This window comes from Nomascus leucogenys, chromosome 8 (assembly GCF_006542625.1).
Source record: "Nomascus leucogenys isolate Asia chromosome 8, Asia_NLE_v1, whole genome shotgun sequence".
NCBI lineage: Eukaryota > Metazoa > Chordata > Mammalia > Primates > Hylobatidae > Nomascus > Nomascus leucogenys.
Window position 1 is genome coordinate 47,428,038 of NC_044388.1, and position 21,670 is coordinate 47,449,707.

Sequence of the window (21,670 nt, forward strand, 5' to 3'; positions counted from 1 at the left end):
ATAATTCCTTATAGAAGAAATATGCATGTGGCATTGGACCCAACTTAAAACTAAAAACCTAAATGAAATTTAAAAAAAAGAAATAACTGAGGCCGGGCACTGTGGCTCACACCTGTAATCCCAGCACTTTGGGAGGCTGAGGCAGGCAGATCACCTGGGGTCAGGAGTTCGAGACAAGCCTGATCAACATGGAGAAACCCCATCTCTATTAAAAATACAAAATTAGTGGGGCATGATGGCACATGCCTGTAATCCCAGCTACTCGGGAGGCTGAGGCAGGAGAATCTCTTGAACCCACAAGGCAGAAGTTGCAGTGAGCCGAGATCGCACCATTGCACTCCAGCCTGGGCAACAAGAGTGAAACTCCGTCTCAAAAAAAAAAAGAAAAGAAAAGAAATAACTTTATTTTCGGTATCAGTACAATGAAGAAATGAAAACTGTTGATGAACTTTTACTAGACGGCCGGGTGCGGTGGCTCACACCTGTAATCCTGGCACTTTGGGAGGCTGAGCCGGGTGGATCACTTGAGGTCAGGAGTTTGAGACCAACCTGGCCAACATGGTGAAACCCCATCTGTACTAAAAATACAAAAATTAGCCGGGCGTGGTGGCACACACCTGTAGTCCCAGCTACTCGGGAGACTGAGGCAGGAGAATCACTTGAACCGGGGAATCAGAGGTTGCAGTGAGCCAAGACTGTGCCATCGCACTCCAGCCTGGGCATCGCAGCAAGACTCTGTCTCAAAAAATAAAATAAAAATAAATTAAAAAGACTAGAAAGACAACTTTTTTCCAACCCACAGCAAAGGGGTTGCTTTAGGCTTGCCTGGCCACATCACATCATGTTCTCCTATTCTGGTTACTCTAGTGACATTTCCCAGATGACATCTGGCCTGCAGTCTTCATAGCTACAACTTTTCCTAAGAAGCTACAAGCACTTGTGAGAAAGAACCCATTGCTCTCACCCTTGCAATGCCTAGCACAGTGCTGAGTTTCCACTTAAGCTTCTTGCCAGATGAATGCTAAGCAAATATAGCCTGTTGAGAAAGATTCTATCTGGCAGTTTTTATTTATTTATTTATTTTTGAGACAGGGTCTCACTCTGTCACCCAGGCTAGAGTGCAGTGGTGTGATCATGGCTCACTGTAGCCTCAGCCTCCCAAGCTCAAGCAATCCTCCCCATGTCAGCCTCTCAAGTAGCTAGGACCACAGGTGCAAAACACTACAGTGGCTAATGTTTTCATTTTTGTAACACAGGGTCTCCCTGTGTTGCCCAGGCTGGTCTTGAATTCCTGGGCTCAAGCAATCCTCCTTCCTCAGCCTCCAAAGTGCTGGGATTACAGGCGTGAGCCACCACACCTGGCCAAACTGTTTTTAAAAAAAAAAATCAATGTATCAAATAATGCTGAGGAGGCTGAGCTATGTTACAGAGACATGCACAAGAAATCAAGGATGCAATAGTTCACAAGTGTTGCAAACAGTTCACAAATATTACAAGGTCCGATTTCCAGAGTTCACCTGTCACATGTCATAATACTGAGAAACAGCATCCACTGGAGGTACAGCAGAACTTCTTAGTGTTGCTTGATGTTAATTACATAGTTAGGCTGTATTGTAAGTCATTCCTGTCCTTAGAAGCCAAACACACAGACACGAGAAACCTGACCTGATACTGTAGCCGTGGGTGCTGCCCAATCAGGGCACTAATGTCATAACAGTTCTCACTTCTCCCCCTGTGCTACGCTGGAGGATATTCCGCTTCCTAATGTGCAAGAAAGTCCTCTTTTTCCATCTAGCCATCAGTTTTGGCAGATAAGGGACTTGGGTGGGAAGCCTTTGCTTTCCTTTCCTTGTGGCAGGGAATGCAGAACAAACATGGTGTCTGTAAATTTCTGAACATAAAAGAAAGTACATTTTAAGATTTTCCTGTGTTCCCAAGTAGTGGCTGTAGAAATAGCCCTGCAGTTCCAAATACACAGACAATTATAAATACCCAAAGAAATACTCTGTCCACCACCATGGCCACGTATTTCCACTCATCTTCTACCTGAAATGCAAACAAAAATTAAGAGCTGTTTTAAAAAACCAAAACCATAAGAAACATGCTTTGTTTCATCAATAAGCTGCTTCTTTTTCAAAGAAGATTCCTCCAGCACATTTTAAAGCAAATATTAGCCAGGAGGGAGAATCACCTGAGGTCAGGAGTTCCAGACCAGCCTGGCCAACATGGTGAAACCCTGTCTCTACTAAAAATACAAAAGATAGCCAGGCGTGGTGGCATGAGCCTGTAGTCCTAGCTACTTGGGAGTCTGAGGCAAGAGAATCACTTGATACTGGGAGGTGGAGGTTGCAGTGAGCCAAGATTGCACCACTGCACTCCAGCCTGGGTGACAGAGTAAGACTCCATTTCGAAAAATAAATAAAAATAAAAATAAAGCAAATATTGGTATTTGGTGAATCCAGGTCTCCTGTATAGGACACATAAGAAATTTTGCTTCGTCTGCAGAGGGCAGATGCACAGCCTCTGTGAGTGCCTCAAACAGCAGAGTCCGCGGCAAAGCCCTGACTCCTTGGGTCACCAGGGACTTCCCCAACTGCAAGAGACACTCCCGAGAAGCAGCTGCTCAGAAAGCTAGACTCATGCTTTGCAACGCTGGGTAGTCTGGCTCCATGGCAAGTCTGGGGAATGAGTTTGAGGCAGGGGGTGCTGCTGGGGGTGGAGGACATGGGGTATGATTGAGAACCACTTTATTGGGAATAGGCAGCCCTCCAGCCCTCAAAGGGATGCTGGCTATGGAGAGCTGGTTGTGTTTCTCCCAGTCCCTGACCCTCCAGCCTTCTGCCACTGTCTCTGTACTTGTGTCTTGAGAGCCCTAACTGGTAGTGATTAAGTCAACAGCAGCTGTTTCTTAGATTTAAAAACAAAACAAAAAATGTTAGGGACAGGATTCTGCTGTGTTGCCCAGGCTGAAGTGAGTGGTGCGATTGTGACTTACTGGAACCTGGAACTCCTGGGCTCAAGCAATCCTCCTGCCTTAGCCTCCCACGTAGCTGGGATGACAGGCTTGGCAAATTTTTTAAAATTTATTTTTGAGAAACAGGGTCTCAATATGTTGCCCAGGCTGGTCTCAAACTCCTGGCCTTACTTAAACAATTCTCCAGCCTTGGCCTCCGAAAGTGCTGCAATTACAGCCATGTGCCACCATGCCCCACTAATTTTTGTATTTTTTGTAGAGAGAGGGTCTTCTTTTAAATTTTATAAAGGTGAATTTTTCTGGGCTCTCTTGTCCCGTGACACATCCGCATGACAGCCATTCATAGCATCTTCCTTCTACACCAACAGGGCGGACTTTCAGTCTCACAGTATCCTTTCACTAGGAGCGATGGCTGCCGGCAGCTACAGTCCGAGGTCAAACCTAGACACCTGGCCTGAGTTTCAGATGCCCTCCGCTAGTCACCCACATGGTATGGGAAATTGGCATGATTCTCTTGAGCTCTGTCTTTGGAGGCTGAAGGAGGTACATGCTGCTATAGTTAGACTCTGGACAGCAAGAGCAGAGTACGTGAACGCTAAAAATATCCCTAGGGCTCATTTCACCAGCACCTAAATCCCTCTCAAGTAGGACAAGTGAGGCCAGAGCTGCCGGAACGAACGCACTCCTACCCTCTCCCACATCTCCCAGCACCCCCAGGCTGCACGCTGCTCTGAACTCATTTCTCCTTCCCTCTGGGGCAGCTTTTCTCTTTCTGCCTTTTTATTTGCCACTGTTTCTTGTGCAGGGGCTTTTTTTTTTTTTTTTTTTTTCTGAGACAGGGCCCTGATCTGTCGTCTATCTCCCAGGCTGCAGCCTCAAACTCCTGGGCTCAAGCAATCCTCCCACCTCAGCCCCTTGAGTGGCTGGGACTACAGGTATGCACCAACACGCCTGCTAATTTTTTTTTTTTTTTTGGTAGTTCAGGGTCTCACTATGTTGCCCAGGCTGAGGCTCTTGGTTTCACTAACTGAGGTTGCCCTAAATGTTTGTTTGTTTATTTTTATTTTTGAGTTGGTGTCTCTCTCTGTCACTCAGGCTGGAGTGCAGGGGCGTGATGTCAGCTCATTGTAACCTCCACCTCCTGGGTTCAAGCGATTCTCCTGCCTCACCCTCCCAAGTATCTGGGATTACAGGCCTGTGCCACCATGCCTGGCTAATTTTTGTATTTTTAGTAGAGATGAGGTTTCCCCATGTTGGCCATGCTGGTCTCAAACTCCTGACCTCAGGTGATCCACCTGCCTTGGCCTCCCAAAGTGCTAGGATTACAGGCGTGAGCCACCACGCCCGGCCCTGAATGTTTATTTTAAGCAAATTTTACTTGAGTTCACATTTCTGGAGGTGGAGATTTGCTCTGGGGCTGTTGCACCTGACCTCGCTCCACTGGCAGGTCTGACCCTGTCGGTCCACCCATAACCACATAATAACAGAGCCAGGTCTCAGAGCAAGGCTGCCTGACCCTCTCAGGAATAAAAGTCCCACTGAAGGTCTGACTGTGCCGCCAGAGTGCCCATAGGCTGCAAAGGGTGCAAGCTGGCTGGGTGGAGGGAACACACATTTACCTCCTTGGTTTCACTGTGGCCCTTCATGTTTTCTGCTATGAACTGAACACTGTTAATCACATCTTCAACTTCAGGTGAGTGCTCCGAATTTTCCACCATCCACTGTAACGGCTGATGACTTAATCTTCTCTTGCTGGTGGCAAGCTCATTTGATTTGTGACAATGGAAGCATTCTTTGAGATGTCTAGGTTCCCCCGGGCTTGCAAGCTTGCCTTTGGCAGGCCTCCTGGCAAGGCCTCTGGGCACTGCATCAGACCCTGTGCCCCTTGTCTTGTCCAGAGGCCACCTCATCAGCAGGACCTGGGGCAGCAGCTTCAGGAAAACCATCTTCACCCACCTGGGCATGGTGTGCGTGGCTGGGGTGCGGTAGTGTATGTTTAACACAAACACGGTCACCACGATGGACAGTGTAACAAAGATCATGGTGAACAGCAGGTACTCACCCACCAGTGGGACCACCAGAGATGTGGACGGGATGGTTTCTGTGATGACCAGCAAAAACACAGTCAGAGAAAGCAGGACTGAAATACAAAGCGTCACTTTTTCACCACAGTCCGAAGGAAGGTAAAAGACCAACACGGTTAGAAATGAAATAAAGAGACAAGGGATGATCAGATTAATCGTGTAAAACATCGGCAATCTTCTAATGTAGAAAGAATAGGTTATATCTGTGTATATCTCTTCACAACAGTTGTATTTGATGTCATGTTTGTAGCCAGAGGCGTCAATGATTTCCCATTCACTGTTTTCCCAAAAATCATTCATATCCACTTTTGATCCAATGATTAGAAGATCAATTTCAGCTTTGTCATATGTCCAGGAACCAAATTTTAGGGAACAGTTTTGATGATCAAAAGGGAAAAAGGTGATATCCATAGGGCAGGAACTCTTAAAAATAGCTGGTGGAGTCCAGGTTATCATGCCATTGTATTTAAGAAGAGCTTTTGTTTTGCCTTCAACTTGGAAGTCACCAACAGCACTGCAAAGCAAGTCAGACACCATTAGTAACACTCCCTTTGCTACAGGCCAGAGTACACCAACAGGAGCTTTGGAAAGAGGCTACGGTGGTCAAGACCCATACTTGTTATAGAGAACAATGTCGGGCTTCCAAATCTTATCCGCGGGAACGCGAAGAGTCTCAATGCCATCATATTCCACTGGATCCCAGCGCAATTTATAATCATTCCAGATCTAAAATAAATATAAATCAGCTTTTAAAATTTCTTAATAACTTTCTGGCCAGGCATGGTGGCTCACGCCTGTCATCCCAGCATTTTGGGAGGCCGAGGTGGGCAGATCACTTGAGGTCAGGAGTTCGAGACCAGCCTGGCCAACATAGTGAAACCCCGTCTCTACTAAAAATACAAAAATTAGCCGGGTGTGGTGGCACGCGCCTGTAGTCCCAACTACTAGGGAGGCTGAGGCAGGAGAATGGTGTGAACCCAGGAGGCGGAGCTTGCAGTGAGCCGAGATCACGCCACTGGACTCTAGCCTGGGTGACAGAGCGAGACTCCGTCTCAAAAAAAAAAAAAAAAACAAAGTAAAAATAATACATTCTTATTTGAAGAATGCATTGGTCGCTATCAAAATCTGGGCAATTATATCCATGGGGAACAGGGAGCTAAATAGTTGAGCTGATTTAGGCAAATATTTCATTAGATAATTATGTATTGACTATTAGTTAGCTGGTCAAAATTTTAGGCTCAACTTCCATATTCCGTGAGCTATACTCACACTGGAGTATAGCTCTAATATCAAAAAGTTCAAGGGTATGATGATAAGTTTTGAATTAAAAAAAAAATCTGTATAAACGATTAAGACTTCCTTTCTGTTTTTTTTTTTCCAAGACAGAGTTTCGCTCTGTTGCCCATGCTGGAATGTAGTGGCACAATCTCGGCTCACTGCAACCTCTGCCTCCTGGTTCAAGTGATTCTCCTGCCTCAGCCTCCCGAGTAGCTGGGATTACGGGAGCCCACCACCACACCAGGCTAATTTTGTATTTTTATTAGAGACAGGGTTTCATTTCACCATGTTGGCCAAGCTGGTCTCGAACTCCTGACCTCAGGTGATCCGCCCACCTCGGGCTCTCAAAGTGCTGGGATTACAGGCGTGAGCCACTGCACCCCTCCAAGACTTTCTTAAGGAAGAAAGGTATAACTGATAAAACCAGCTGCTGGGAATCTCACGTACATGCTCCCAAGCTCAGCTACTGACTTCTCCAAGCCTGGTCAAGCGGGGATCAAAGAGCAGGCAAGCATCAGACCCTGGAGCTCAAGTTACAGAAAAGTGGAAGATCTGAGAGCAGCAACCAGGAAGGATGGAAATCTCTATGTCAGAGGGACCTCTGTCACTAGGTGTCTGCACCTGTGAAGCATGCATCAAGTCAGCTATTACCAGAGCTGAACTTTAGGCTTTGGGGATGACCTAGTGGATAATATTTTATATTCTATAACCAGTTGGAGATGGAACAAGGTAGTGCTTGTGGGTTTTATCCATTCAACATCATTAAGCCAACACATGATATAGGCACATACGTGACGCAGCCACAAATTGGTTTCCATGATCTGGTTTACTTCATCCTGGGAAGAAGAAATCATATTTTTAGCCTCAAATGTGCTTGCCATAGAGGTGAGACTTAGAGCAAAAATTACAACTAAAAAGAACCAAATCTGACTTATTCATGCCAGTGGAAGAAGACTTAAAGGCAATGTGTGAAAGCATTCAGCATGCAAGCAGAAAGGCCGCATTTTTACATCTGGCTCCAGCCCTGTGGATTTTGAGAGGCAATGTGGCTTTAAACTCTTTCATAGCTGATTCAAGTCTCACGTCTTCTGTGAAGTGCTTCCGATCTCTGCAGCCCATAAAGGTTTCTAGTTCCATGAAAGGAAAGAAAGAAAAGAAGAGCGACAGCAGGAGGGAGGGAGATGCTGCAGAAAGCGGTGAGGATTCCAACCCCGCACAGTGTTTTTGCCTGTTCCCTAAATGCCTCCCATCCTCGACTGTGCCTCAGGGCTCTCTGGGCTCTGAGTCCTGAGACCCCTGCCCTGGGATCCTACCTTGAAATGCCAGCCTCAGCCAGCTGGGCGCGGTGGCTCACACCTGTCATCCCAGCATTCTGGGAGGCCAAGGCAGGTGGATCACCTGAGGTTAGGAGTTCGAGACCACCCTGGCCAACATGGTGAAACCCCGTCTCTACTAAAAAATACAAAAAATTAGCCAGGTGTGGTGGCAGGCGCCTGTAATCCCAGCTACTTGGGAGGCTGAGGCAGGAGAATTGCTTGAACCAGGGAGGTGGAGGTTGCAGTGAGTGGAGATCGTGCCAATGTACTCCAGCCCATGCGACAAAGACTCCATCTCAAAAAACAAAAGTCAGCCTCGGCCACCATGGGGTTTCCAGCTGGCAGCTGCTACTCACCCCCAGCGAAGCCACCACTTCGATCATTCACTACACAAATATTTATTGAGTAACCACTAGGTGCTCTATAAATATTGGGAATACAGCAATAAGAAGTTGGGAAAATGTCCTGCCTTCATGTGTCTTAGCTGTTAGATGGGGAGACATAAAATTACTAATACATCTATACTACAACATAAGATAGCGTTAAGTCCTATTGAGAGGTGACAGCATGCTGGCAGTCCTCACAGCCCTCGCTCACTCTCCGCACCTCCTCTGCCTGGGCTCCCACTTTGGCGGCACTTGAAGAGCCCTTCAGCCCACCGCTGCACTGTGGGAGCCCCTTTCTGGGCTGGCCAAGACCCGAGCCGGCTCCCTCAGCTTGCAAGGAGGTGTGGAGGGAGAGGCGCCAGCGGGAAATAGGGCAGCGCATGGCGCTTGCGGGCCAGCTGGAGTTCTGGGTGGGCGTGGGCTTGGCCCTTGGAGCAGCGGGCCCTGCCCCGGGTAATGAGGGGCTTAGCATCCAGGCCAGCGGCTGCGGAGGGTGTACTGGGTCCCCCAGCAGTGCCGGCCCGCCAGCATTGTGCTCAATTTCTCACCCGGTCTTAGCTGCCTTCCCGCAGGGCAGGGCTCGGGACCTGCAGCCCGCCATGCCTGAGCCTCCCACCCACTCCATGGGCTCCTGTGCAGCCCGAGCCTCCCCGAGGAGTGCCACCCCCTCCTCCACGGCGCCCAGTCCTATCGACCACCCAAGGGCTGAGGAGTGCGGGCACACAGCGTGGGACTGGCAGGCAGCTCCACCTGCAGCCCTGGTGCAGGATCCACTAGGTGAAGCCAGCTGGGCTCCTGAGTCTGGTGGAGACGTGATGAACCTTTATGTCTAGCTCAGGGATTGTAAATACACCAATCAGCACCCTGTGTCTAGCTCAGGGTTTGTGAATGCACCAGTTGACACTCTGTATCTAGCTACTCTGGTGGGGCCTTGGAGAACCTTTATGTCTAGCTCAAGGATTGTAAACACACCAATCAGCACTCTGTATCTAGCTCAAGGTTTGTAAACACACCAATCAGCACCCTGTGTCTAGCTCAGGGCTTGTGAATGCACCAATCGACACTCTGTATCTGGCTACTCTGGTGGGGACTTGGAGAACCTTTGTGTCGACACTCTGTATCTAGCTACTCTGGTGGGGACGTGGAGAACTTTTGTGTCTAGCTCAGGGATTGTAAACGCACCAATCAGCGCCCTGTCAAAACAGACTACTCGGCTCTACCAATCAGCAGGACGTGGGTGGGGCCAGATAAGAGAATAAAAGCAGGCTGCCCAAGCCAGCAGTGGCAACCTGCTCGGGTCCCCTTCCACACTGTGGAAGCTTTGTTCTTTGGCTCTTTGCAATAAATCTTGCTACTGCTCACTCTTTGGGTCCACGCTGCTTTTATGAGCTGTAACACTCACCACGAAGGTCTGCAGCTTCACTCCTGAAGCCAGTGAGACCACGAGCCCACCAGGAGAAAAGAACAACTCCAGACACACTGCCTTGAGAGCTGTAACACTCACTGCGAAGGTCTGCAGCTTCACTCCTGAGCCAGCGAGACCACGAACCCACCAGAAGGAAGAAACTCCGAACACATCCGAACATCAGAAGGAACGAACAACTCCAGACACGCCACCTTAAGAACTGTAACACTCACTGCGAGGGTCCGCGGCTTCATTCTTGAAGTCAGACCAAGAACCCACCAATTCTGGACACACTATGAGGACAAAGAGGGATGGAATGGTCCATGTGTGGGCACACACACATACATGCACATGCACACTCATACATATGCACACTCATGCACACTCACACACTCATGCACACATGGTACTCTCATACACACTCATGCAAACTCACACACTTGTGAACACACACTTATGCACACTCATATACCCAGTCATGAATTCTCATACACATTTGTAGTCACACGTACTCTCATACACACTCACACACACTCATACATGTGCACTCACACTCATACACACACACTGGTGCACACTCACTCATGCACATGCACCACTCATGCACACTCATGCACACACTCATACCCACTCACACTCAGGCACACTCACACATACACAGGCTCACACACTGGTGCACATGCACACACGCTCATGCACACATGTGCACATAATCGCAGTCACACACACACATCTATTTTAGATGGGATGGGCAAAGAAGGCTTCTTTGAGAAAGTAATGTTTAAGCAGATACTTAAATGACCAGAAGACAGTCAGGGCTGTGTGAAGGAAGAGCATTTCAGGTGACATCCCAAATGTAATGAGTTCCTAAGCTGCCACCTCTCAGTGGGAGAACTACCAAAGACACACCTCGCACCTTGAGCAGCCTTACAGCCCAGCAGCCTGGTGGCTGTGGGTACGTCCCCAGTGGCCGGCAGTACATTCACAAGCCTTCCTCAGCCAACCTGGCTTCCCAAGACACCCAGGCACCCTCCAGAGTAAATGAGCTCCATGGTGGTGGCCGAGGGAGTGCTGGCCAGGCTCAGACACCAGCTTCCCCTGGGCCGCGTGGCTGCCCTGCAGTTCTCTTCTCCCCTACTCCATCCCCACTGCTGCCCCTCCTGGAAAACTCTAAACAGAAACCCTGCAGGGCTTCCTCTTTCAAATGGGCCTGTGACAAGACAGGGTAAGCCCCGGGGTTTGAAAGGTCAGCAAAGGAGTTACAGTCATGGGTTCCTGTAGTCCCAGGAAGCAAAGAAATTATCTGTACTTATCTATTGGTCAACCAATTCATGGCTTTACAATTACACAAGCCTGCGGTCATGCCTTCTGCTGATGAGTGTCCCCTTGCAATCTGCAGAGTCCAGCAGGGGCCATGTCCATAAATCCACTCACTGTTGGTCAGGAATGGACTAACTCCACAGTCTCGGTTCCAGGAAGGCCTTGGGGGTGAGGGCATAATTCCTAACTGCCCTCCAAAGCCTACTTTGTCTCTGAATGAGCACACTGTGTTCAGAAGGCTGAGATCAGTTGACAATAGCCAACTCCACAGCCTCACTTCCACAGGCTCGGAGAAGCTCCAGGTGGTATGGACATGGCCCATGGGGATGTGGACAACTTCAGAGATGTCAGCTGACCCTATGGAGCAGGACCTGTCTGGCAAGTCATACTCTCTCTCCATCCAATTCCAGATCCCACCAATGGGCATGGCACTACTATCAGACGCCCCTGCTGGAGGAGTCCAAAGGCCCACAGCATCAACTCCATTCCTGGTGCCATCACCCTGTACCTCCTTCTTGGAAAAATCAATTCATTGACACCGCAGCTGCATCAAAGGCTTTGAGTTATGATTTCAAATGGACTCATTTCTGGAGCAGCAGCAGACTCGGAGACTGGGATCAAAAAGACCAAGTGGGCTGCATTACACCAAGGCTTTATCTTTGTCATTTCAGATATGCCAGGCCAGCACAAACACTGGATCCCTCCAAGGGGCACTTGGCCTTGCTGCTGCACTGAAAGAAACCAGAAAATTTTCTGACCAAGGTCATTTTGCATGACACAAACACACTTCCAGGTAGAGCCTTGGTGCTCCAGAGCCAAGCTGGGGATCAGACAGCAGGCCTTTTCCAAGGCCCTCTAGAAGGGAGGGGCAACAAAGCTTCCTGGCTGTGCCACTTCTCTCGGCCACCCCAAGTTCACCTGACAACCCACAGCTATTGCACTCCTGGGCATTTATCCCAGAGACATGGAGGTTTATATTTACACTAAAACCTGTACACAAATCTTCACAGCAGCTTTATTTGTAATAGACCAAAAACTGGAATCAGCTCTAATGTCCTTCCACAAGTTAATGGTTAAACAAAGCGCCATGGTCCAGGTGTGGTGGCTCACACCTGTAATCCCCACTTTGAGAGGCCAAGGCGGGCAGATCACTTGAGGTGAGGAGTTCGAGACCAGCCTGGCCAACATAGTGAAACCCCGTATCTACTAAAAACACAAAAATTAGCCGGGTGTAGTGGCGCATTCCTGCAATCCCAGCTACTTGGGAGTCTGAGGGAGGAGAATCGCTGGAGCCCGGGAGGTGTAGGTTGCAGTGAGCCAAGATCACACCACTGCACTCCAGCCTGGGTGACAGAGTGAGACTCTGTCTCAAAAACAAAACAAAACAAAACAAAACAAACAAAAAACAAAGCACCCTGGAGTACTACTCATCGACAAGAAGGAATGAACTACTGATACACTTAGCGACTCGGAGGAATCTCTAAAGGATGATGCTGAGGGAAAAACCCAGCCCCACGAGTTTACCTACTCTATGATTCCAGTTACGTACAACATCGTTGAAATGAGAAAATTTCAGAATTGGAGGGCAGATTAGTGGGAGAAAAGGGCAGAGTCTACAAGGGATCCCTCTGTTATTTCTTACAACTGCATGTTAATCTATAATGATCCCAAGAAATAAAAATTCAATTTTAAAAACCTGCAGTTCCAAGTCTGCCTTGTAGCTGGAGGTAGTCAATGAGATGGAAAAAAACAACTGTTATGGAAATCACAGAAGTCTAGGATGTACACTTTGCCCGTTTTCTCCCTTCCTTATGTTTCTTGCCAAGAATGTGAATGTGAGGATGGGAATACAGCAGTTATCTTGAACCATGAAGCAACACTGAGGGAAGAAGCCACGTGCAAAGGCTGGTGAAATAGAAAGAAGGAAGGAACCTTGGTCACTGCTGCCTCATCTGGTTTATGCCTTTAGAACCACAGTCCATTGGAGTGACAGCCCCTGGATTTGTGCGGTGCATAACCTGGGCAACTGAACATACATGTGCAACCACTAACACCGTGAAACTGACTGATATTAATCTCCTGGACTGTTAACCTTTAGATTTCTGTTGCATAAGAAAGGAATAAACTTGTTTTGTAAAGGCTGTGGGTTTTCTTTTAGTCTCTGATACTTGCAATCAAATGTAAATGTCAAAATCTGCATTTACCAGCCCTTTCGCCCCCATCTTCAGAATAACCTCCTGCAAGAGCGTGTCCAGCAGGGTTATGGAGAGATGCCATGCAGTGAGGTAGCCCTCACAGACTTCAGAGGAAACTCAGTTCAGCTGTTGGTTCACAACTACCCAGTCCACAGCAAGAACTTCCAGCCTAGCAGGAGACAAAGCTACTGGAGTTGGGAAGGGGATTAGAACAGGCACCAAATAAATACTCGCTAAAGGATGGAAGGGCGCATCCAGGTGAGGGGAAACATCTGGCTTTATTTTTTTCAGCGAGTGCATGCACATTTTCAGCCTGGTCACAGACAGAGGCCTGGACCATGGTTGGCTTCATCCACTGAGAAGCATGGACTGGAGAATGTGGTGGGGTCTGACTCATGCCTGTCATTAGGGTCTTTCCCCAGGTGTACCCAGAAGGGCCACAGCCACCTCACCCACAGAGCAAAGTCTGGGAGGAAGGAGATCCCTTCACCATCCATGGCTGGGGCTGACTTGATGAGCAGGGCTCCCCCTCCGCGTGCTGTAGTCTCAGGAATGCTCTAGCGCCCCTCTCTGGAGACACTTCAGGCATCCCTTGCTTCCTAAGCCTGCATCTTCCTGGAATTTGGTCTGAGCCCTGGAGCCCAGACCTTGCTGTACCCAAGAGTATGGGTCTCGCCACTTCCTCTCCCCCCAATGGGGGGAGCAAAGATTATCCAAAAGAAAGAGCTGCAGTCCTACTTGCCCTTGAACACGGTAGCAAGGAATTAAATTAAGATCCTCAAATTCCCAACCTCTTTTTTTTTCCCAAGGCTTCTGAATGGAATTGCACTTTTTTCATTCTCATGTAACATACAAGACTTAAAGCAATTCTTTTTTTTTTTTTTCCTCTGTCACCCAGGCTGGAGTGCAGTGGTTCAAGCCCGGCTCACTGCAGCCTTGACCTCCTGGGCTCAAGCAATCCTCCCACCTCAGCCTCCCTAGTAGCAGGAACTACAGGCATGTGCCACTACACCTGGCTAATTTTTGCATTTTTGTAGAGACAGGATCTTGCTATGTTACTCAGGCTGGTCTCGAACTCTTGAGCTCAAGGGATCCGCCTGCTTCAGCCTCCCAAAGTGCTGGGATTACAGGAGTGAGCCACCACGCCCGGCCTTAAAGCAACTTTTTAACTGTGGAGTGAAAAGGGCATGAGCTTTGGAGTTGAATCTCAATTTTGCCATTTTGTAGTTGTATGACCCTGGGAAAGTCACTTAACTGAGCTTCCATTTCCTCAGCAGTGAGATGAAGATGTTGGCCACGCAGTGTAAACAGGCGTCTGGTGCATAATGGGTGCCCCATGAAGTTAGCTCCCTTTCACTCCCCTGCAACTCTTTGTTTCATAAACTGGTTCTGAAAGCACTTCCAGGAAAAACACTGCCTCACACAGACAGTTACAGCATTGGTGGGAAAACCGCCTGCCTCCCAAATGGATGGCTTTGAAGGGCCAGATCTCGTGTAAACTTGCATTTATCTGTATTTCTAAAATTCCTTCATTTACCACCTGCAAAAGTGTAACAATGCTGGGGAAAGCTCTGATCAGAGGGCACTCACCACGTTGGCCAGCTGGGTGATGGCCACTTCAAAGTGTACCGTGACGGGGTCGGAAACGTTTTCCACGGGCCTGATGAACTGGTTGTAATGAGAAAACAGTTTATGGAAGAGCCTCTCCTCAGTTGCACAGCCCGCACAGCCTGTGAGGCCAGACAGAGGGGAGAGTTAGAGCCAGCCGGGCCACTGGCCACTGCAGAGATTCTAGGCAATTCTTCCCGGGCCCTGTGGGGAGCGAATGTCCCAGCCCATGACTGCATCCTGGTATTGTTACCACCTGTGCATGCTCCACCAGTGCCCATCTCACCCCACCCTCTGTGCCTCAGCTGTTCACCTTTACAATGGAGATAAAAACAGCAATGCCTGCATTTCAGGACTAGAGCAATATCAAAGAAAATGATGTTGGTCAGAGCATTTCTTAAAGTCTAAGGCACTGCAGATATAAAGGAGTAGACACAAGGCTTGGAAATCTTCGCTTATGTCACTGAAGTAACTCGTAGTCTTACTGATGGCACTAGACCCTTTCCAGTAATTCAGGAAAATCCTGTCCTTTCTTGTCTAAAAGACTGAATCAACTAACATCTGTAGCTACACCAGCAAGGTGCTTAACTTCACCAAGGAAAGTGAAATAACTAGTAATTTCATGATGGTCTTTGCAAGTCATGTTCTTTTAAAAAATCAACTTTGAGGACATGAACAGACACTTCTCAAAAGTAGACATTTATGTGGCCGAGAAACATGAAAAAAAGCTCAACAACACTGATCATTACAGAAACGCAAATCAAAACCACAATGAGATATCATCTCACACCGGTCAGAATGGCAATTATTAAAAAGTCAGGCCGGGTGAGGTGGCTTAAGCCTGTAATCCCAGCACTTTGGGAGGCCGAGGCAGGCGGATCACAAGGAGACTGAGACCATCCTGGCGAACACGCTGAAACCCTGTCTCTACTAAAAATACAAAAAAATTAGCCGGGCGTGGTGGCGGGCGCCTGTAGTCCCAGCTACTCGGGAGGCTGAGGCAGGAGAATGGCGTGAACCCGGGAGGCGGAGCTTGCAGTGAGCAGAGATTGCGCCACTGCACTCCAGCCTGGGCCACAGAGCGACACTCCGTCTTAAAAAAAAAAAAAAAAAAAGTCAAGAAATAACAGATGCTGGAGAGACTATGGAGAAATAGGAACGCTTTTACACTGTTGGTGAGAGTGTAAATTAGTTCAACCGTTGTGGGAGACAATTTGGCGATTCCTTAAAGACCTAGAACCTGAAATACCATTTTACCCAGCAATCCCATTACTGGGTATATACCCAAAGGAATATAAATCATTCTATTATAAAGATACATGCATGCGTATGTTCACTGCAGCACTATTCACAATAGCAAAGACATGGAATCAACCCAAATGCCCATCAATGACAGACTGGATAAACAAAATGTGGTATAGTCCAGGTGCAGTGGCTCACGCCTATAATCTCAGCACTTTGGGAGGCTGAGGTGGGCAGGTCACAAGGTCAGGATATCGAGACCATCCTGGCTAACACGGTGAAACCCCATCCCTACTAAAAATACAAAAACTTAGTCGGGCATGGTGGCGGGTGCCTGTAGTCCCAGCTACTTGGGAGGCTGAGGCAGGAGAATGGCATGAACCTGGGAGGCAGAGCTTGAAGTGAGCCAAGATAGTGCCACTGCACTCTAGCCTGGGTGACAGAGTGAGACTCCGTCTCAAAAAAAAAAAAAAAAGAAAGAAAGAAAGAAAATGTGGTATATATGCACCGTGGAATACTATGCAACCTAAAAATGAACAAGATCGAGCCCTTTGCAGGGACATGGATGGAGCTTGAAGCCGTTATCCTCAGCAAACTAACACAGGAACAAAAAACCCAACACTGCATGTTCTCACTTGAAACGGGGAGCTGAACGGTGAGGACACATGGACACAGGAGGGGAACACCACACACTAGAGCCTCTTGAGGGGGTCCAGGGAAGAAGAGCATTAGGAAAAATACCTAATGCATCCTGGGCTTAATACCTAGGTGATGGGTTGACCTGTGCAGCAAACCACCATGGCACACGTTTACCTATGTAACAAATCTGCATATCCTGCCCATGTACCCCAGAACTTAAAATAAAACAAAAATCGACTTTGAAATTCAGTTATTGTGGAGATTTCTGAGAATGCAAGATTTTTAAGGCAAATTTATTTGAAACTTTTTTTTTTTTTTTTTGAGACGGAGTCTCACTCTGTCACCCAGGCTGGAGTGCAGTGGCGCGATCTCAGCTCACTGCAAGCTCCTCCTCCTGGGTTCATGCCATTCTCCTGCCTCAGCCTCCCGAGTAGCTGGGACTACAAGTGCCCACCACTACGCCCAGCTAATTTTTTATATTTTTAGTAGAGACGGGGTTTCACCGTGTTAGCCAGGATGGTCTCGATGTCCTGATGTTGTGATCCACCTGCCTTGGCCTCCCAAAGTACTGGATTACAGGCGTGAGCCACCGCGCCCTGCCACTTGAAACATTTTTAAAAGTTGAAATTGGTTCTTAAATAATAGCACTTTCAGTCACTAAATTCTAGACAATAACTTTATGCATATCTCTTTGTATTTTTCCAAGAAAACCTTAAAAATGGGGTTACTTGTCCTCATTTGACATAATTCATTTCATTACTACCTTCTCTACATTTTCCCTCACAGAATTTAAATTTGATACCTAACATAGGACTGCACAAATTTCTCAAAGGGATTTATACATTGAAAGAAAAAAATGGAACAAGATTGAAAAGCTCATCAGGCAACATAAATGGAAAGATCTCTGTTAAATTACTAAATGGAAAGAGTTGCCTGACGAATGCCTTAGGAAACACTGAGACACTAGGGTTTTAGCAGGAAGGACAAATTTAAGGTAAAACATCATTCTTGCCATCATAATTGATCATGATGAACATATTTCTCCATGGCAGACAATAAATAATCTTCCTCATTACCGATTTTCTTCCTCTTTAAGACATTTTATAGCAGATAAACCCTCCATCAGCCTTGAAAGGCAAGTGCCCTGCAAACCTAACAGCATGGAAATGTGATTTTGTTCAGCAGAACAGCAGTGGTCCGTTTCTAAGTTGTAACTTTTAAAATGAATGATCTTACTCGTGGGATACGTTTCAGCATAATCATGTGATGTGTTTCCCCAAACAAACATGATTACCTACAAAATGGAAGAGTTCATTGACTGAGTAATAATATCAGCTAACAAATAAATTACCACTTTGAAAAAATATTAAACATCACTACAAATAAATAAGCTCAATACAGCCACAGCAGAGATGAATAGAAAACTGTATCATTCTTCTTATTATATTTTAATTGGGTTTGCACTATGTTTCATGGTCTTCTCCTCCCCACCCTACCCCTCAGGTTTCATCTTTTGTGTTACACCTAACAAATGAAAACCAAATAGATTAATTAGCAGTTGTAACAGTGGTGGTTCCTATGCAGACCATAGAATCTTTTATTAATATATCTTCTCAAGCACAACTAGAAAAGAGAGTAAATAGGGAGCTAAAAAGGGAATAGAAGATAAAGCAGAAATGAAACCTACCTTTAAAGAAAGATGTGAACACACACAGCCAGAGACACAAGCCCCTGTGAAGGAATCCCTTGCTGGTCGGCATGGTTAAAACACACTTGGATTCCTTTTTTCTAGGCAAAGGATTGTGGAAAACAAAGAGCTACCAGTCAGCCACATGCATCCAACCTTGACATCATCAGAAGCCCACTGCAATCCGTGTGTGTCTTCTCAGAAATCAAAACATCCCCAGGACTTCACACGGTTATTCCCAGGATCAGAGACTGAGGCAGACATGAAGGGCGAATAAAAAGGATTCGATCTGATGTCAGATGAGTCATCACATTTCCTATCAGCCTAGATGTCTCTTCATGCAAGAAAGGGGAAGAAAAGCAGAAAGGAAATGCTGGGGTAGACAGGACCCTGGGAGGATGAACACCTGTGAGTGGCTGAGATCTTTCTGTGGTGCAATCTCGACCGTAATCTTAGGGGAGTTCACTGAGCTCCAACTACAGGTAAAGCTCACGCTAGGTCCCAACAAGTTTGTTCTGGCTCATGGAGTTCTCCAGTTAATCAAGGCTTAACCTTGTTAGAAAACTTTCTAAAATATGAATCCTCATTTCTGTCTTAATGAGTGCAGCTTGGAGAGAACAGAAATTTGATTTTGTTTTTGTTTTTTTCTGACTCCAGGGTTTCCAGGGCCTTGCCTTTCTGAGTTCAGTGATCATCCATGACTAGAGACTAGATGTCAGAGAATGAGAGGAATGGATACCACCTGAATATTTTCACATTTATTTAAATATTCTTATTGCAAAGCACGGTGGATCATGCCTCAATCCCAGCACTTTGGGAGGATGAGGCAGAGGATCTCTTAAGGCCAGGAGTTCGAGACCAGCCTGGACAACATAGTGAAACCTCGTCTCTACAAAAAACAGAAAATTAGCTGGGCGTGGTGGGCATGCCTGTGGCCCCAGCTACTGGGGAGGCTGAGGTGGGAGGATCACTTGAGCCCGGTAGGTCAAAGCTGCAGTGAGCTGAGATCACACCACAGCACTCCAGCCTGGGAGACAGAGCAAGACCCTGTCTCAAAAATAAATAAATGGGCCAGGCGCAGTGGCTCATGCCTGTAATCCCAGCACTTTGGGAGGCCGAAGCAGGCGGATCACGAGGTCAGGAGATCGAGACCATCCTGGCTAACACGGTGAAACCCCGTCTCTACTAAAAATACAGAAATTATCCGGGCGTGGTGGTGCATACCTGCAGTCCCAGCTGCCCGGGAGGCTGAGGCAGGAGAATCGCTTGAACCCGAGAGACAGAGGCTGCAGTGAGCTCAGATGGCATTGCTGCACTCCAGCCTGGGTGGCAAAGTGAGACCCTGTCTCAAAAATAAATAAATAAATAAATATCCTTGTTAAACTGGTTTTCTTATAATTTTCCTCTTTTCTGTGTAAGTTTAATGTCAGTGGGTTTCTTTTTTTTTTTTTTTTTTTGAGAAGGAGTCCTGCTCTGTCACCCAGGCTGGAGTTCACTGGCACGACCTCTGCTCACTGCAAGCTCTGCCTCCTGGGTTCACGCCGTTCTCCTGCCTCAGCCTCTCAAGTAGCTGGAACTACAGGTGCCCGCCACCATGCCTGGCTAATTTTTTGTATTTTTAGTAGAGACGGGGTTTCACCATGTTAGCCAGGACGGCCTCAATCTCCTGACCTCGTGATCCACCCGCCTCAGACTCCCAAAGTGCTGGGATTACAGGCGTGAGCCACCGCGCCCGGCCATGTCAGCGGGTTTCTAATTAATTGAGCCTCTGACCGGATATCAGTATTGGTTAAACAGGAGTTAGAACTGAAGAAAGACCAGGAGTGGTGGCTCACGCCTATAATCCCAACACTTTGGGAGGCCAAGGCGGGCAGATCCCTTGAGCTCAGGAGTTCGAGACCAGCCTGGGCAACATGGAGAAACCCTGTCTCTACAAAAAATACACAAAACAATTAGCTTGGCATGGTGGCATGCACTTGTAGTTCCACCTACTTGAGAGGCTGAGGTGGGAGGGTCACCTGAGCTCAGGAGTTCAAGGTGATCATGTCACTACACTCCAGACTGGATGACAGAGACCCTTTCTCAAAAAAAAAAAAAAAGCCACTCTAGAGGAGGAGTCCTTTGGAATACGCCAAAAGTCAGCGCTTGCTCCATTCTAGGATAGGCGAACTGCGTCCCAGTATAACCAAGGGTGCAGAGCAGGAGGATGGGCGGCTTCATGTTCCAGAGGTTGCAGAAGAGCTCCGCAGAGGTGAGGAACACAGGAGAGAGAATATGGACTCTGGAGTCAGAGAAACCCAGAGCTGGACTCTGGTCCTGAGACTCGCCTGGGGGATACTGGGCAACTCACTGAAGCTACCTCAGCCTGTCCTCATCAGAAAATGTGATTAAATTTAGTAATATAAATCATTGAATCACTCTCTACCAATTTTGCATGTAATTGTTATTCACCGTCTTGCCAGTTCAAATAGGTACCACAATATTTAAGTAACTCTTGGACCCTGGGCTTATAAGAAGGATACAGTTTAAGTGCTTATAAAGAAAATACATTCTCCATTCAAAGAAAACATTTAAACTATGCCCCCATCATCAGAAAAATGCTTGAGATTTGCCATTGAATTATGCGTTTTTATCCTGCTCCAAACTCTTTTTGAAAATTGCAAAGATCAGGCCAGACACAGTGACTAAATGCCTGTAATCTCAGCACTTTGGGAGGCCGAGGCCTGAGGATCACTTGAGATCAGGAGTTTGAGACCAGCCTGACCAACATGGTGAAACCCCGTTGCTATTAAAAATACAAAAATTAGCCGGTGTGGTGGCACTTGCCTGTAATCCTGGCTACTCGGGAGGCTGAGGCAGGAGAATCGCTTGAACCTGGGAGGTGGAAGCTGCAGTGAGCTGAGACCGCGCCATTGCACTCCAGCCTGGTGACAAAGTGAGACTCCGTCTCAAAAGAAAAGAAAAGAAAATTGCAGAGATAGAAGTTAAAAGCAAACACATGGATAGGGAGAAAATAAATATGTTTTCAAAAAATAAATAAAAAAACAAAAGATTTAAAGACATTCTGTCTTTTCCTGGTGTTACTTGATACTGCTTCATGTTCATATTCCAGGAATTAGTTTTTGTTCAGCTATGTTGTTGAAACAGTCTAAACTTTAGAGTGCTGTCCATAGTTTAGCGAGGTGGAAAGGATGAAGGGAGGTGGAGGGATACATGGAGCCTTGGACGGAAAGAGGCTAATTAATATTGGAAGAGCTTTGGTGTCTCCTGCCCGTTATTTCCCACTCCATGTTACCCCTCATTCCTCGTAGCCATTTTTAAAGAGAAATAAGAAGCAGCAGTGGATCTTAACTTTTTCAGGTCCATGAGTCAGACTGAAACTATGGATCCTGCCAGGCGTGGTGGCTCACGCCTGTAATCACAGCACTTTGGGAGGCTGAGGTGGGCGGATCACCTGAGGTCAGGAGCTTGAGACCAGACTGACCAACATGGTGAAACCCCATCTCTACTAAAAATACAAAAAAAATTAGCCACGT

At 47.2% G+C, this 21,670-nt stretch overlaps 1 protein-coding gene across 2 annotated transcripts; it reads right to left on the reverse strand.

Moving 5' to 3' along the window:
* Positions 1-1,370: 1,370 nt before the first annotated feature.
* On the reverse strand, positions 1,371-18,563 carry CHRNA6 (cholinergic receptor nicotinic alpha 6 subunit). Of its 2 annotated transcripts, XM_003269649.2 has the most exons (6): positions 18,135-18,563; positions 14,549-14,688; positions 7,128-7,172; positions 5,675-5,784; positions 4,594-5,572; positions 1,371-2,046 (listed from the first exon to the last, which is right to left on the reverse strand). In XM_003269649.2, the coding sequence occupies exons 1-6, from the start codon at positions 18,205-18,207 to the stop codon at positions 1,915-1,917; spliced, it is 1,479 nt and encodes a 492-aa protein (XP_003269697.2). In that variant the 5' UTR covers positions 18,208-18,563; the 3' UTR covers positions 1,371-1,914. The 2 variants fall into 2 exon arrangements, with proteins under 2 accessions (XP_003269697.2, XP_003269698.2); XM_003269650.2 differs by lacking the exon at positions 7,128-7,172.
* Positions 18,564-21,670: the final 3,107 nt, after the last annotated feature.